General features: G+C 38.6%; 1 protein-coding gene across 1 annotated transcript in view; it reads left to right on the top strand.

Moving 5' to 3' along the window:
* GLCCI1 (glucocorticoid induced 1) overlaps positions 1–16127 on the top strand; it is a 50876-nt gene that overhangs the window by 22355 nt on the left and 12394 nt on the right. Inside the window, exons 3-5 of the mRNA XM_042816457.1 lie at positions 4269–4355; positions 9959–10075; positions 13355–13507. Coding sequence (XP_042672391.1) covers positions 4269–4355; positions 9959–10075; positions 13355–13507 — 357 coding nt within the window. The remainder of the gene's footprint in view (positions 1–4268; positions 4356–9958; positions 10076–13354; positions 13508–16127) is intronic.

Raw genomic sequence — 16127 nt, 5'->3', positions numbered from 1 at the left:
ATAGCTTTTAAAGAAGAGTCCAGCTTGCTGTGATACTCTAGCAACTGCTTAGGTTTATTTTTAACTCTTTCTTTCCAGCTGATAATAAATAGCACATTAGTACAATACTGCCTGAGTTTACAGTATGATATGAGAGTATCATACTGTTTTATAATTCTGCAAAGAGAAGTGATGGACATGATCTATCTCTATCCTGGTATTCATACGTATATTTTGAAAGGTTGTGACTTGCCTCAATTTACCAGAGGTTGAAAGCAAATGTGTAATCCTTGACTCCAGGGATAATATTAACCTGGAAGAGTGTCAAAGCATAGTTTGAGGACATACAAAATCTAGTGCTGATTGAATGAATTTTACATATTTGTTATTCTGATCTCATTAAGTCAACTGCAATGCAGGTATTCATCTCTGTCTTTTCTAGCAGTACCAGTACTGTTGATGAAATTCTTCGAAATGCTGCTACTAGTTCTTGTTTTTCCTATTTGGATCAATATCTATGCTTAAAAAAAAAGCAAGCTCTCACTACATTCCTTGGTTTGTTCTGTCTATTTCTGTTTGAGTAACTCAGACTTTTTAGATACTCATTGTCTTTTCTATTCTATTTATTATGCTGTTGTTGAAAGGCTATGAGCTTGTAGTGATGCCTGCCATGTCCTCCTGCCCTAAAGGAAAATATTTAAGCACTTTGTTTTGGAGTTATTCATCAAACTGTGGAGTAATGTGATGTTCAGAAAGCATCACTGGAATGTTAATTTCATGGAATCATTAAGGCTGGAAAAGAGCTCTAAGACCATTTAGTCTGACCATCAACCCATCACCACCATGCCTGCTGAACCCATGTCTGTCAGTGCCATATCTACATGTTTCTTGAAAACTTCCAGGGATGGTGATTCTTCCACCTCCCTGAGCAGCCTATTCCATTGCCTTGTCACTCTTCCTGAGAAGCAGTTTTTTCTGATATCCAAATTGAACCTCCCCTGCCACAACTAAAGGCCAGTAGATCTCCTATCACTAGTTTGCCTGGGAGAAGAGTCTGACAAACCCACCTCGCTATGACATCCTTTCAGGCAGTTGTGGAGAGTGACAAGTTCTCCCCAGAGCCTCCTTTTCTCCAGACTAAACAATCACAGTTTTCTTATCCTCTTCTCTGAAGACTTATGTTCAAACCTTTTGCAGTTTTGTTGCCCTTATTTGGGTATGCTCCAGGGCTTTGATGTCTGTCTCATAGTGAGAGGCCCAAAACTGAATACAGCTATTTTGAAAGCCCACGGTTAGAAGTTCCATTAAAATACAGAACAAGTAAATGTAGGTAACACTTACATGGAACTGGGCACTTCTAGGAAAAAAAAAGAGTTTATAGAATCTTAGAATGGCTTTGAAGGTGGACTCACCTGCCATAGTTAGGGTTGCTGTCCAATAGATTAGCCTTCCCAGAACCCCCGGTATCTCTGGCTTTGAATGCCTTCAGGGATGGGGCAGTCACAGCTTCTCTGAACAACCTGTTCCAGTGCCTCACCTCCGAGTGAAAAATTTTTCCCAAAAATCTGATATGAATCTCTCTTCTTTTAGTTTAAAGCCTTTCTTTTTTATCCTATCACTATCAGATTATATCTGTAAGCAGTATTCCATGTGTGGCCTTGTGAGCTCAGGGTAAGGAGTAAAATTACTGCTCTTGCTCTGTTAGCTGCTCCTGTTTTGGGGCCGCCTAGGATATAGTTGGTCTTCTGTATTCTAAGTGCATACTGGTGGCTCATGTCAAGCTTTTCATCCACCAGAACCTCATGTTCTCTGCAGAGCTCCTCTCAGGGAGTTCTCCCAGTCTGTACACATCTGGGATTGCTGTGACCCAAGTGCCACACCTCGTGCTTGGCCTTGTTGAATCGCATTGAGTAGGGGAGTGCCTACTTCTCAGACTTGTCCAGATCTCAGTGGATATCATCCCTTTCTTCTTTTGTATCAACTGCACTGCTTGGGACTGATGTTGTTGCTGGGGCTACACTTGATTCTTTCTGTCTCCATTATTGATAAAGGTACTGAACAGAACCAGTAATACAATGGACCCCCTGAGGAGCACTTCTTGTGACCAGCCTCCACACGGATGTAGAGCTGTCAAGCACAACAGCTGTGACCTTCCAACCATTTTACCCATTGAGTAGTCTGCCTTTCAAATCCATATCTTTCCAATTCAGAAATAAGGATGTGGTGTGGGACCATGTCAAATGCCTTGCACAAATCTAAGTAGATGATTTCAGGTTGCCATTCCATTGTCCGCTGATGCCATCACTCCATCATAGAAGGCCTCTGGATTGGTGAGCCCTTAGTGAATTCATGCTGGCTGTCTCACATTCACCTCTTGTCTCACATGTGCCTTAATGTAGCTTCTAGGAGGATGTGTTCCATGATCTTTCCAGACACAGACATAAGGCTCACTGTAATTCCTTGGGTCTTTCTTTCTCCCTTTTCATAAAAATGGGAGTGATGTTTCCCTTTTTCCAGTCTCGGCTCTCCGTCTGACTTTTCAGGTATGGTGGAGTGTGGCTTGGTGACCATATCAGCCAGCTCCCACAGTACCTTGGGGTGCGTGTTGTCTGGCCCTATATAGTTGTATACAGTCTCACCAGGTGGCATCTGAGTTGTGGATTTGCCTGGCTGAGTGACTTGTATTTTCATGATAGCTAAATCATCTATTTAAAGCCCTTCACTCGTTGACTGTTTTTTTCATAACGACATTAAGGCTTCTTTCTCAGATCCCCACGCAGACTCATAATAAATACACAGAAGTCTGACTTTTATAAAGACTTGTTTTCTTTCCTGAGAACACACAGCAAAAAATCAGGGCTGGCAGAAAACAGAAATGGGATATGTGGGCTTACGTGCACAATGTGCCTGTTACCGTAATAAATATTGGCACTGGTGCCAGGCTGTAGGCCATATAATACTGTAGCAGCTCTCTGATTCTAACAGTGTAGCCTACAACCTGAAACTAAGATACAGGATTTAACGAGCAGTTCCATTCTCTGGGCGCCAGGGAACTGCTTTTGCCCCTTCTCAGAGTAGGAAGAGTGAGGGGCTCTAGGCACTGCTTATTGTGGTACTCTTCAAGGCCATGTCAGCTCTTTATTAGCAGATTTTTATTTTTATTAGCAACCTCTGTGTGGGTGCTTCAGAAGGTTCTAAGTCCCAGACAGGAAGCAAGAGTGAGAAAAGCTGTGAAGGATTTGGTTTTCCATGCATAGATGGGGGAAGGCTAAAGGGAAGGCATGTGGGGAGATGGATCCCTGAAGCAGTCTGACCTGCTTGAGTGGAGTCCCAGCTCCCCCATGCAAGTGTCGCCAGTGGTCCTCTGAGGTCACTCTGATTGATCTTGTGGCCATAAAAACCACCTTTGATGAGTTTTCATAGTTTTCAGTGGTATGGTTTTATATCTTGCAGTTTATGAATTTCTGAGTGTATGTAGCCCTGACTTTTAGCCCCAAATCTATGAATTTTAAGTGTCATTTCCCCTCTGCCAGCCAGTGATTCTTTTTGTTTGAAAATGCTGGTGGATATCCACAGTTTTGTAATACTCCTGTGGTGAATAAACCTAGGAGGTGCAGAGCTGGCTTCTAGCACCTTCTCAGTTTTTGAGTTCTGCATTTATAGCTCCTAAATTCAAGGACTATGTTAGCAGCCTTCTGGGCTTGCAGACAAAGCTGGAAGAAATCTATTTTTCTGCTTGTTAGGTCATTGTCAAAAATAATAAAAGACATACTGAGTCAGAGTTAAAAGGAATAAATTGATTATATGGCCCAGGAACACACGTGGGATTATATGACTAAGGAACACACGTGGGAGAAGTGAATACTGGCTTTTGGTCTCTGATTTCTTAATATATTTCTTCTATATTGTGGTTTTCTACCTGTTCACTGGATAAAAAAAAAAAAAAAAAAAAAAAACAAACCAAAATGTATGCTGAAGCAAAGATAGGAATAGTCAGATTGTTTTTGTAGTTGTCAGACAGCTGATTTCTTCTTTAGTAATGTTCATTGTCTTCATCTTTTGTAAGCACAAATTTACAAAGCCTTAAACTGAATCATCAACACAATTTTTTCTTCAATGATAATATTACTGCTTCATATTAGATTCTTAATTATTATTATTTTTTTTTTTTAATTTACAATGCTTGGACTCTAACTTTACAGACAGGTTAAACCAATAATTTGTGACAAATTTTTTTGTAACCTTGGGAATTCACTATACACGTATATATTTATTTTTTTCTCTTCCAGACACCGAGCTGTTGGGCTGAAGAAGGAGCAGAAAAGCGATCACATCAGCGCTCAGCATCATGGGGAAGTGCTGATCAACTAAAAGAGGTGAGAATTCTTGCACAGTGCAGACTTTGCCGTCTTGATATGGCCAAGACATAATTTTTAATCCCTATCTGGAGTCCAGGAAACTGCACCCTTTCCCTCCCCTCTGTTGCTCTTGAAACAGGTTTTACCTCCCTACTTAGAAGTGTTTTAGAACTGATTGTTGTTTTATGCATGTTGGATTTCCTCCCTTTCTACTGCATGGTGTTGGCTGCAGAGAGTGGCCAGAGTGAGTACTGAGAAAGCAGCTTGTTGCTGTTGTTTTTGTTCAGTTACCTTCATGAGTTTTCTGTTCTCTAGCACTGAGAGAGACAAAGCTTAAGACTCTATGCTGCTATATTCTTGTTTAGAAATTTTGGTTGGGCTTAACAGTGAGGATGGAGAGGATGCCAGTTTCACAAATGAAATAGTAAGGTAAGTGTTGACACATAGTTGAAATGCTCTTCAGTCATATGTGTTCCATTGTAAACTGCAATAGAAGGAAGATAGAACCCAACAGAAGTGGATTTGCATAATGAGAAATTAGGTACAGGAAAATGGTTTTTCAGCACAGTTGAATATGCCCTGTGTCAGTCTTATGTACCAGTGAACTGCAGTCTGTCTCAAGTTCATGCAATTCTAGCTTTGGCCAGTGCCAAATACTTAGTCTGCAGTCAGCCTCCTGTCTGTGTCAGGAAGGGTTCAGCCTCTCTTCCAGAGCTACATCTTTCTCTTCAAAAAAATTTTGCAGCTTATTTTCATGTGATGGAGAGTTGAGAAAAAGCCATGTTTTTTTGAGTCCTTTTTCTGGCTCCTTGTTTTGAATAAGACATTCAAAAATGAGGACAAATGTATAGGTTGTCTAAGGAGAGGCTGTTATTGGCAGTAGTCCTTTTTCTCACAGCTATTGGTTAGAAGAATAGTTGTCAAAAGCAGTGAGAAGTTTGATTCCTCAAATGAATAAAGAGTAATTTTGCAGTAATTTTGCATTTCAGTGGTAACAATATCCTTGTTTTTAAACAAAAGCACCTGTGCCAAGGAAAGGTGAGGGTTGTCCATTCCTGTCACATTGAGCACCTGTTAATGAAACCCATCTTATCTGATTTATTAATACATGGGCGTTCCAAGTGCCTGGGTGCCTTCATTTTGCAGCTATGAGCAGATACTCAGAACCACAAATTAAGTGCCTAGGAGTTATACAGAAGGAGTCTTGTGTCTGAGAAGTTTTGTCTTAAACATTAGCTATCAGCACACAGGAATTGAACCAAAGGCAAGAATAACATCTGTGTTTCTAGGATAACACTCTCACTTCTACTGAGAGAATGTTCTTCATCATCTGGTGGTTTTGTATCAAGTTTTGCAGCAAGCAGCTTTTCTCCACCACCTGGGCTCTGACTATCAGTGGTAGGGAAACATTCAGTGTGTAGGCAATCTCTGCCATTTGATTGCAGTGATCCGTTTTGCAAAGTTGCCATCCTCTATGAGCTGATCACAAAAGAATGACAAGAAATGTAGCTGGTGAGTTTCGTGATTCCTTTCTGATAGAGCACATTAAAGAAAACGGGGGGGGGGAGGTGGAAAGGTGTGTGGAAATAAACTGTTTCTATTCAAATTTTGCAAGAGGTGTTCACGCTAAAACTTGCCCTCATCTCTTTCAGCTTCTGGGTCTTTCCCTTCTGTTTTCCTTTCTCTGTCTCCAGCTTTTCAACACTTTTGTTGCCATTTCCACATTCGTAGACCCAGTGTCATTCTGCATACGTTTTTTAGCCAATTCTAGTCTACTATTACTTTTTCCTCAGTTACTTTCCTGTTCTTTGTCTGTTCTATCTTTCTGTTGTTTGGTTTCTATTTTTACCCCTTATTTTTTCTTTCCCCTCGCCCGTAAGTCCTGATACTGTCCTATCTGTCCAAGCATTCTCTGTCTATGTGAGATACTTGCAAGGACATGCAAGTCTTTCACCTTCCTACACCAAACTACTTAATGCCTGCATGCTGTGCGTTAAGAGTTTTTGTTCGATACTAGTTTCTTTGTGACCTGTCAATCTGCATTTTCTGGAAGCAGAAGTTCTCTGAGACAGTTCTATTCAGATCTAACGTTCAGTAGAGAATCATAGAATCATAGAACTGCTTGAGTTGGAAGGATCTTTAAAGTTGTGTAGTCAAACTCCTCTGCAGGGGAGCAGGGACTCCTACAGCTAGATCAGGTTGCTCAGAGCCTGGTCCATTTGACCTCGAATGTCTCCAGGGGTGAGGCATCCATCTCTGGGCAACCTGTTCCAGTGCCTTGCTACTGTTATTGTAAAGGACTTTATATGCAGTCTAAATCTTCTCTCTTTTTAATTTGAAACCATTTCTTCTTGTTCTATCACAACAGATTCTGTTAAAGAAAGATACTGATACTAGCAAATGTAGCTGTGTCTTAGTTTCACCTGGGATGGAATTGTTTTCTTCAAGGTGTCTGGTATGGTGTTACGGTTTGGTTCTTGGAGAAAAGCAATGTTGATAATACACCAGTGTTTATAATTGCTGCTAAGCAGTGTTGTAAAGGGCCCAAGGAACTACCAGGGAACTAAGTTAGGACAGCTGACTTCCACTGGGAAGTGGGAGAAGTGAGAGAAGGGACTATGTGGTGCGCAGGTATCTGCTGGGTTAAACCATAACAGGCTGCCAGTTCCAAACATCTATCTCAAACATTAGCAAAACTTTCAGTTTGCCCAAGCTTCACCAAAAAAAAGGCTTTTTCAAGAAGTAGGTGCATTATCAGGGTAAGGCTCCCAGGTGAATGTTTTGCTTTTTCTTCCAAAGCATTGAAGAGTTAAAAAGCATACGTAAAATGATTTTTATCTGCTTTTCTTGGATTAGTATATCACTTACGTATCTGGAGTTTATTTTGATTGATGTTTGATCTAATGATGCTTTTCTGCTGCTTAGGAAGAAGACTTCTGGCTTTCTAGTTAATTAAGGTTCTTGGAAGTTAGCACAGCTACCTCTTCCTCTTAAAAGGAGTGGTTTTCTTCAAGTTTGGTAAAGAAGAAAGACACTTAACAATAAAAAGATGATTTTGTAGAAGAAAAAAAGCAATTGAGATTTCAAGATTAGTTTTGGCAAGTTGTAGATTCACTGTGTACTCCCAGTGAAGAGATGGAGTGCCATTTGGTTTGGAGGATTCTTCTGCCCACGTAGTTGGCACTGCTGACTGCCTACTATGGCTGTTATGAATTCAGGTAGCCTGTGCTGGCAAGCCTGTCTCCCATGTCTAGAGGATGAATAAGAAATGGCAGGTTGCTTTTTATGTGCTCATTCTTACTTTCTCATTCTTTTGTCTGATGTTAACTACTGTATCAGAGAAAGACAGGGTTCTCGGGAAATTAGGGTTCATCAAATTCAGGGCTAGGGATATGATCAGAGAAAGTATGTCTGTTTATTCACTGCATTTTGTATTTGGTTTAAATGGCCACATTGCGATTCCAGACAGAAAAGTCAGATTCTTCAAGTTTTCATCTTTCTCTTTTTCCCCAGTGACCTAAGAAACATTTTGTTTGTTATTGTTATGTACATTGTTATGTATATCGAATGCCAAAATACACATACTCTGGAAGTGGCTGAGAAAACTTTCCATCTAGATGTCCATGATTCCTTTCAGAAGATCATAGCTTCATACTTTGGTATTAGCCCATTAGAGTGCTCTTGCTGTGTAAATCCTACAGCGTGGCTGTGTTTTCTTATAGACTTCTGAGCTGCTTGCAACTAGAATCTGAGACAGAGCTCAGAGGTGAATTTTTTAAAATCTTTTTTTATAGCATGCTTCTGAGGAAAACTCAGAAAGCTAAATTTCATTTAAATAAAATGTAGGGTAATTAACTGTTTCAGTAGGAAGAAGCCCAGAGCAAAGGCAACAGAAATTAAAGCAGCGTTTTCCCTGACTTGTGTCCTTGCTTTTTGGATATTCTTGTAACCATCCATTTCAGTCCATGGCTGTCTTCTAGTCTGGGCTTCATTTCTTTCTTGTTCTGCTTTTTAAAGATTATCACTTCCCTACACACCCACTTCTCCAGCATTTTTGATCTATGTTGTAGTAGATATACTTTTGTGTTCCCTTAACAAACTGGTTACTTTCTTCATCTCTCTGTTAAGCTGGGTTTTCTATTTAATGTTACTCTTACGTGGAGAATCAAGTAGTTCAGGACTTTTTTTCTGTGGAGTTGAGGTATCTTCAAATTCATTCGAAGTTTCGTAGTGCCTGAGTGGCACTTAGCTCAAGAGATTTCTCATTCTTTAGCACATTTTTGTTAAAAACTTGGTTGTGTTCAGACTATCTTAATGTATTCTCCAAAACCCATTTGGAAATCAACCCGTTTCTGTTATTGAAGATTAGGAGTAGCCAAACATTTCTGAGTAGCAGTTCTTCGAATATGGATTATGAAGTGTGGCAAGACTTGATGTGAAACATTTAAGGCAGATCTGTTGTGTGAGTGATGTTAGAAACAAAACCAAGAAAATTCCAAAGCTTATAGTCAAGCTCCATCAAAGCCTTTACTGAGCACCGTCAACTCTTGATGCTGAAAAGTGGTATGAAGTGTTTCTTTACCACAGTACTGCTTTTTTGCAAGGACATTAGGGATATATTTAACTACTTGGACTTGACTGCAGAGTGAATGCACTTGAAGTAGTCTCAACTCAGGGGATATTTTCCAGCTGATGAATTCCATGTGCGCTCATATCTCCTTACTTCAGATTTTTCAATTGTATCTCTAGCTGTGTTTGAAATAAGTGGGGACTTGCATGCATTGCCTTTTATGCCAGCATGCTGATTGTGAAAGAGTGAGCGTGAAGGAAAAAAAAAGAAGTACCCTGGTTTAAGGAAGTGTCTGTACCTGTTGCCTAAATTTGCATATCATCTAAGTTTCTCAAACAATGCTGACAGAGTTAAATTCTCTTTCATGTAGAAACTATTCAGGAGTAGTAAGTGAAAAAATTCCTGGATTAAGTGCTTTGATTTCTATTAAGGAGCAGGTCAAGTGAATAATGGTTGTAGTTGCATTTGACCTTTAAAATATATGTTGTTCGCTTACACATCTTTGCAACAGACATCAGGAAAGATAATTCTGTCTACTTGAAGAAATCTGTGATAATGTAGCCTGCAGGGAAATATAATTAAATATATTAAGCTCTCCAAGATGAAGCAATACATACTGATTGACAGTCGTTTGTAGAGGTTCTTTTGTTTTAATTATGAATTATTGGAAAACTTTGCTTTGGCTCAAGGTCAAATAAATTCGACTGTAGGCTTCACAGTCTCTCAGTTTAAGCTAGTTCTAGGCCAGATATTGTTTTAAATTGTTACTAGGGATACTTTGCATCAGTTATTACAGTATTTCCTTGTAAATGAGGAAGTTTATTAGTAAACTGAATCTGCTTGCATAAGCATGTTGGTGACTAGGGCAGTTACCTTGGAGAAAGTGTCTAGTAGGCAGTTAATGTTCATACCTCAAAGGTAGGCAATCCACTATGCTTGTAAAATTCTCTAAAGAAGACTTTAAAAACATCTGTGATTCACTTCATAAAGAAAGATAAACAGATCTTCTTTTGATAACTCATTAACTCACTTCACCTGAACTTCTTTCCAGCAGATTGCCAAATTGAGACAGCAGCTTCAGCGCAGTAAGCAGAGCAGTCGTCATGGTAAAGAGAAAGAACGTCAGTCACCTCTCCATGGCAACCACATAGCAATCAGTCAGACTCAGGTAAGTAGACAGCTGCTTATATTAACAGCCTCCTGGTTTATCAGTGTTGGTTGAATAGCTTGCTCTTTCTTCCCGTCTTTCTTCTGTTTGCTTCCTTATGTGGTACACTGAAATGCTTAGCAACCTGATACCATTGCATCTACACTGAATTTTATCTGATAACCATCATATAATAAAAGAAAGAAGGGTTGCAGCAGGATATAAACTAAAATAAAGATGCTGTAAAAATTCTGTGAGTGGCCAGATAAGACTATCTTTCCGGGAATACATGTTTCTAAGACTAATTTTCGTGGTACGCTTTCAAAGGTCTCTGCTCCTCTGGAGGGTTTTTGCTTATCAGCTACACAACCCAATTTCATCTGAGCTCATTTTATGAGTAAATAAATAAAATGTACCAAAAGTAAGCAGTCTGGATTGACAGCTCAACAATTGGTAAGTCTTTGAGCAGCAGACAGAACTTTGAACGGGACTTCTTAGAAGGTATTTGCATTGAGATTACAGAACCCAGTTTTCTGCTTCTCTGAAATGAATGGATTTGTTGCAAACAAATATAAGGCTTATAATTCGCCTTATCATGTATTCATCAGTAGAAGACTGGAGCATTGCTTTATCCAGTATTTAAAGAAAGATCTCATTTCCTTGTCCATTTTGGGAGTTTTTCTGGTAATTTGCTTATTGGTTAACTTGTGGCCAGAGAAGCAATGATTCCCTGTGATTGACAAGTTAAAAAAGAATACTGTCCTGTCTGCTTTCTAAAAGGATGACGATAATTCACCTCAAATTTAATTTTGTTTGAAATCAATGATGCTTACCAGTTATCCCATCCTTGAAATAGAGGGCTGTTTATCTTTTACACTACAGGGTATGAATCATCTTCATAACTTTGCCTATGACGTACCTTTTGGTTGTTATGGTAGTCTAGGATCATTGTCAATAAAAGATTCTGTGCTCTAGGATGAGAACCTTCACATAATTCTTTGTGGTAGCAGTGCCTTACATGAGGTAGAACAACATTGCTATGTTACAGTATGTGTTGAGAGCTTCCATCATGTCCAGATTATGTTGAAGCGTTCTCATGTTTTATATCAGTGAGCAATGCAATGACAGTCAGTGGGCAGTATGATGAATTCTTCTCCAGCAATGAGCTTATTACACCAGCTCTCCTTTCTCTTTCTTTCTAATTTATCCTCTGATCTCTCTCAGGCTGCGTATACCTGAGGAAACACTTCTTGGTGAATCAGGAATAGGACTGTAATCCCTTAAATTCTCTGGAAAGTAAAGCTCAGGCTCCTAGTCTGACATCTTCTGTGTTGTTATTACTTATCTAAAATGATTTGAAAATGTATGCAAATCTTAATAGAGTTAATTGTTTTAGTATTAGCCTGGCTAAGACAGCTTTGATTTTTAGATCTTTTCGTGTATCAGTTACAAAAGCTTGCCTGTATTCTGAGAGTGTCTTTCTCATATTAAGAAATATGCTGATGCTCTGAGTAATAGCTTTGAGCAACTGCCTGGGCAAATTACCCAAGTGTGAGCCTGATTCTTAGCAGGGTGCAATGAAAGATGCCTCACACAGTGTTCTGTAAGTGTCACAAACTGCCAGTGGAACTGAAACTGAAACTGGTTCTAAAGCTCAGGCGAGATTCTGTTAGTGACTTTGTGAACCCTTAAGATACCTGTAAAATGCAGTTATCTTTTCTCATTTGACAGTGTGAGTGTTTGAGTCCTGATTAAATTTCGCCTACAGTGGATCCTTAATTTGGTCTCCATATTGCTAAGAGGCAGCTATTTGATCTCCTGAAACGTTTGCACTGTAGTTGTATTTCCTGACAGCTTTTTAAAATAGTGTTTTTAAAAGGAGTTGTGCCATGATGGCTATTTATTCATGTTGGCTGATTCCTTTATGTTCCTTCTGCTTGGATAAAGTCTAGTGGTTAAGATCTGGTCTTGTGATGTAAGAAATTGATGTTCTTCCTGAAACATTTATGTCTCTATATCAAAAGCTTTGCTGCATTTTTTTAATAGAAAAGGATTTTACTTTCGATCTCAATGTAAGCTGTTGCATGTACCTATGCCACTGCTTATAGTAAAAGCAGTCTGTCACAAACTGAAACCCACCTAAGGTGTATGCTTGATGTAACGTTCTTTAGCACTGGGAACTCACTCATGCAATGTTTTGGATTCTCAAGAATGTGTTTAACAAGGCCAGTGAAGTTTTCAGTTTTCCTGGGACCTCCAAGGGATGCTATTCTGCAGGCAGTGTTTCTTAATGCTCAAACAAAAAACAAAGCAACAAAAAACAGCAAACAAAACAGAAAATGAAATGAAGCAACAACCAGAAAACAACAGCCCCTCCCCCCAACTGGCTGATTCACTGAATCATGAAATGACAAACATTTGAGTTGGAAGGGACCTTTAAAGGCGATCGAATCTGGCTCCCCTGCAGTGAACAGGGACAGCTACATCAGGTTACTCAGAGTCTCATTCAGTAATCTCTCAGAGAAGTACACTGGTATGTTTTACATTTTATCTTATCCTGTGATTCTGTGAACAGCAGGAAAATATATACTTGGAATTTATGAGTGTTAGTGTAGGTGCAGCTGCTGCCAAGCTAAAATGTTCAGAGTGGACTATGCAAGACACGTGCTCTTGTGAATGGATCCTTCTAGTAACAGAGTTCCACTCACTTTTTTTTTTCTGAAAACCATATTAGTATTTTTTTTACGTGCTTGATTCTTAAACTCCAAATGTTTTCTCTTGAGATTTTTGACACAAAGTTCTGAAATGTTAGAAGCTACTGAAATTAAGGGTTTAGAATGAATGCCTTATTTTTCTTTAACATAAACCAACCAAAAGAGGTTAGAAGTGCATTAAGTAGATATTTCATTTGAGTGGTTAAGCTTCAGGAATGTTGCGAAATGCCTTTTGGATCACTGTTAAACCATCCACGTCAGCCCACCGCATGCACCGCATCCCCTAGTGTGTATTCTGTAGTCAGTACATCTGGAAAGAGCGTATACCTGCCTGCCTACTGACAAATGAGGTAGTAGAATGTTTTTATTACAGAACTCTTGTGAGTCAAGAAGAGGTGATTTTAGTTGGCCTTTGATTTACGCAAACGCTTCTTTTTAGTTAAACGTGCCAAGTAAAGATGGTCTTCTAGATGGCAAAATGAATACAGTTTCTTAGTTCACCATCTTAAGGTTCTTTAGTGCTGATCTCATACTTCAGTTTTATTCTGTTTTCCAACTTCAAATCATGTGGCTCTCTACCTTCTAGGCTTCTATTTCCAGATCAGTCCCTATGCCACTGTCAAACATTTCAGTGCCAAAATCAACTGTTTCACGTGTGCCATGTAATGTAGAAGGAATAAGCCCTGAACTGGAAAAAGTATTCATTAAGGAAAATAGTGGAAAAGAAGAGATATCCAAGGTAAGCTTATTAATGTGTCTATAGTGGCTTTTTCTTTGTGACTTACAAATACATGAGCAAACTCCCTCATAGCAGAAATTAATAATAATTTTCCTCAGACTGTTAAAAAAAAAAAAATTGTTTCAGTATTTTAGGACTGCTTGTTCTTCAGTTTATTTTTAAAGGCCTTTTAGTCAAACATTTTATTTAGAATGCCCTTTCTTTAGAGAACCTGTAAGTTTTTATGAGAAATGTATGCACTTAAATATTCAGCTTACCGTAGTGAGTAAGTAGAAACTGGGAGATCAATTTATTTGCTTTATTTTACGTGCTTTTTCTTAGGTGAGACTTAAGTTTCCTGTGCTCTGTTGAGCTTCTTGGTTTTAATGCATTTCTTCCATAAACTAAACTGAATTTGAACTGTTTAACTTCCTTAAAACACTGATCTGTAATGGGGGATCTCTGTATAGGAAATATAAGCTAGGCTCCTGAGCTTGTACATATGAGAGATCTGGAGTGTTGGAATTCTCATTGAAGAGTACTAGAGTGCTTAAATAACACTTAAAATGTGAAATGCTTTGCAGCCACCCTTTCCTAAATAGCCAATGAATATTCTCTGCTGTGGGATCAACCGCTGTTTCTTCTAATTATCTAATTTTTTTACTTGTGAATGGTCTTCTAATAGCACTTCAGTGCACAAATCAAGCTATAGGACTTTAATCAGAGATATAGGATTCAAAAATCTGATGTTTGTGTTTCTTCACTATGGCAGTAAAGTTTAAAAATAAATAAATAAAAAGCTTTGGAATATTCTTGGCTTCTCCAGAGAATTAGCTGTGTTTTGAATTAAATACCTCAGTAGTAAAATGTTTCATGCTAGATTGCCTTTCCCAAAGCTGTCTCATCCCTTTATAAGAATCTGTGTTGTAAGAAGGGGAGTAGAGACAAAAACAAACAGAAAAACCCCAAAAGTCCAAATCAATAAACTCTGTTAGCTCCAAAGAGTATAAGAAAGTATATTGTATTGCCACTATTGATATTGATATGGCCAGAGTTGTGATGTCTTGTGATTGAAGGAGGTTTAATTTATTTATCAGACAAATCATCTTTGTAAGTGCTGTCCTTAGGCTTTAACAGCTCATTACTTCAGATGCAGGACCCAATCTTATAAGTTACTGAATGTACTGGCTCTGACCCAGTCAAACAGGCACATTCCTAAGTGCATTGTTGGACTGAGGCCAGATATGTTCAGCAGTTTACACAACCAAGGCAATAGTGAACTCGTCATCTAAACATCTAGCTGGGGAGAATCTTCAGACACAAAAGAAAGTCATAAATTAGGCGTTTCCCTTGAAGTCCATCTTTGTGGGCAAAGGGTTGTTTCCTGTTATATAACTGCTAATTTCTGTCAGATCTCTTCTGGTGGGACCTAAAATGGGACTCCTAGCACTGTCTTAGAGCTTATTACATCTCACAGTTTACTTATGGAAGATCATAATAAAAGTGATTTACTAAATCTTAGCGCTGGTGAACTTTCCCCAACTGCAACAGTTTAGCTTCTTTTTAGCCAGGGGTGTTGGTTGGCTGGGTTAAAGGTTAGAAATTACTGAACAAAAGATAAACCATAGGAATCCAAACTTCATTAGTTTCACTGCTAGTGAAACAATTTGTTTTTCTTTCAATTTTCTGTCTTTCCTTCTGGTTGTAATGTTCTATTTTAAAAAAAGATGTAACAGTCAAAGGTAAGTGGTTGCCTTGGGTGAGTCCTGGAATGGACTGCCCAGGGAGGTGGTGGAATCACCCACCCTGGGGGTGTTCAAGGAAAGCTGGATGTTGTGTTGAGGGACATGGTTTAGTAGGAGCTATTGGGAATAGGTGAACGGTTGGACTGGGTGATCTTTTAGGTCTTTTCCAACCTTGGTGATTCTATGATTCTATACATGAAGGACAAACTTCATTATGAGCTTGCTCTTGATATTGGTGGGCATCTAAATTCTCAACTGGTTTCTTCTAATCTGCTTCTAAATTTACTTCCTAGTTTCAGCAAGTGCATCTTTAAAACTTCGTGTTAATCAATCCAGCTGCTTAAATCTCTTGAAGCGTATTGTGAATCTAAATTCATGTCATAGAGAAGAGTAGTTACCTTCATTTTTTTTACATGCAGTTTACTATCTTAAGTTGTATTCAAATTTAGCCGTATGTTAATAGCTTTCTGATCTCATCAGTTTCCTTTAAATAAGCATGTTTGGAATATCTTAAGTAAAACAAAATGCATTTTAGTTGGTCAACTCTTAAAAATTATAGTTTAGTGTTCTTGACTTCTTTTTGCCGTTACTGTTTCATATCTTCAGTATAAACTTGTGAATTTTTGAACAAACTGTTTCTGGGTTTATCACCTTGAAATAGGTGATGCATGGAACAGAAGTAAGCTTATGGTTAAAGTAGATCTGGTTTTATGGATGTTTGAATTACATTTTAAATTAGCTGCCAGTTGAAATTGGAAACCAGCAGAACTTTCCTCTCACATTCACACTTTCTTCTTTAGTCTTCAGATACACAAATAAATTTGATTTATTTTTATACTTTTTTGATTTTGGGGGTAGGATATTACATACTTTATTTTCCCTTTTGCTGACTTGAA

Source organism: Centrocercus urophasianus, unplaced genomic scaffold (genome assembly GCF_019232065.1).
Source record: "Centrocercus urophasianus isolate 14NV4802_14NV808 unplaced genomic scaffold, USGS_Curo_1.0 seq_16, whole genome shotgun sequence".
NCBI lineage: Eukaryota > Metazoa > Chordata > Aves > Galliformes > Phasianidae > Centrocercus > Centrocercus urophasianus.
This window is presented reverse-complemented; position numbering and strand designations above follow the sequence as displayed.